Genomic DNA, 1,473 nt, shown 5'->3' on the forward strand with positions numbered 1-1,473 from the left:
CAAATCCAACTTATTTTTCCTGAGGCGCACAAGTGATCTCTTCCAAGACCTGAGTCTTTCCTCCAAGGACTATAAACCCAAACTACTATGAAATCCAGCTTTGTGCAGAGTTTTGTGCATCCCTCGGTAAGCCTGAGGATCGGGCAGGATGAGGGCAGAAACGAGCCTGTCCTCCTCCAGCGCTGCCCCAAGAGCCCAGGAGCCTCTGCAAGGGCTGCACCGAAGTTTGGTACTCGCCCAGCCGAAATGTTTAGTCTCTGAGCTTCTCCCGTATGAGCTCTAAGGCAGCCTGCCATTTCGGGGCAAGAAGAAAGCGAATTTGTGAAAGCAGCTAACGCCTCCCTGCCCTGCCCGCAGGGACCCTCGGGGCAGGCTGGGGCTCGGGGCTGGGGCTGGGGGCTGGGGTGGGGGGGACACCAGCCCCTAACACCTTCCTCTGCCTCCAGGCAAAGCTTGTGGGAGCTCAACAGACACCCCCACACCCACGGCCCCAGCCACGGAACCGAAAGGCACGAGCAGCGCGGCAGCCACCGGAGCCCCCGGAGCCCCCAGCAGTGCCGAGCCCACGCCAGAGACGTCTGGTAATCGCTCCCCTCGCTCCCCCCGTGATTCCTGGTAGCATTTGCATTAATAATCAGATTTATTAACTGCACAGGCTTGCCGTAAGAAACAGCACAGTCAGTGCATGGGTTGTGCTCTCAAAAAAGAGCCTGATAGTATGGTCAAAAGCTTTAATCCTGTCCAAAAAATCCCGTCTGGGGCAAGCTAACACTGCTGTCTTCAGGATGGGTGGCTTAGACCTGTCCTCTTCAAAACAGCCAAGAGATGATGGGACAAAATGCTCATTAATCTTTTATCTCAACATACCTGTTCTTTGCTCAGCAAATGGCACCCATAAGAGGTCTGCCAGCCTTTACGGTAAGCTCCAAAGGGCTGCGAAGCAGGGACCCTTGCACAGATGTAGGGTGCCTTTCCCTTATGCTCTTTGAAATCAGTACAGCTTCTTGAAGACTCTGGGTCAAGGGGGAGGCGAGGGTGATGCAGGGGAGGTCGGGCAATGGCATCCTTGCTGTGGTGCAGCGTGTGCCCAGGAAATTAGCCCATTGTAAACAGATTAGGAAGCGCATGTAACAATTAGGTAACTGAAGCAAGTCTAATGCGCGTTTCTTATCCAGCCAATAACACGTTCTGGTACCGCTGGCTATGACAAATCAATATTGTACTTCAGTCATCGCAATGCCACGCATTGATTTTAGAGGACTTAAGCTTTCTCATGTACACTTTTCATTGCATTTCTTCAAAACCAAAGCTGCGGCCGGGTCCCTGGCAGCGAGCCCCACAAAAAAACGCTGGCCAGCCCCGCGGAGCCAGACCAAGACCACACGAGCCGAGGGGTCCCCACAACCCAGAGCCCAGCGACTCAACCCAGCACGACAGCAGAAACCCTGGGGTCCACACCGGCTGTGATGAGCT

At 54.4% G+C, this 1,473-nt stretch overlaps 1 protein-coding gene across 1 annotated transcript in view; it reads left to right on the plus strand.

The window, feature by feature from the left end:
• Positions 1 to 446: 446 nt before the first annotated feature.
• The window catches only part of CD34 (CD34 molecule), a gene marked incomplete at its 5' end in the record, with an annotated part of 7,095 nt that continues 6,068 nt past the window's right edge, over positions 447 to 1,473 (plus strand). The window contains 3 exon segments of the mRNA XM_009573425.1: positions 447 to 581; positions 1,310 to 1,339; positions 1,342 to 1,463. Coding sequence (XP_009571720.1) covers positions 447 to 581; positions 1,310 to 1,339; positions 1,342 to 1,463 — 287 coding nt within the window.

Source organism: Fulmarus glacialis, unplaced genomic scaffold, assembly GCF_000690835.1.
Source record: "Fulmarus glacialis isolate BGI_N327 unplaced genomic scaffold, ASM69083v1 scaffold17912, whole genome shotgun sequence".
NCBI lineage: Eukaryota > Metazoa > Chordata > Aves > Procellariiformes > Procellariidae > Fulmarus > Fulmarus glacialis.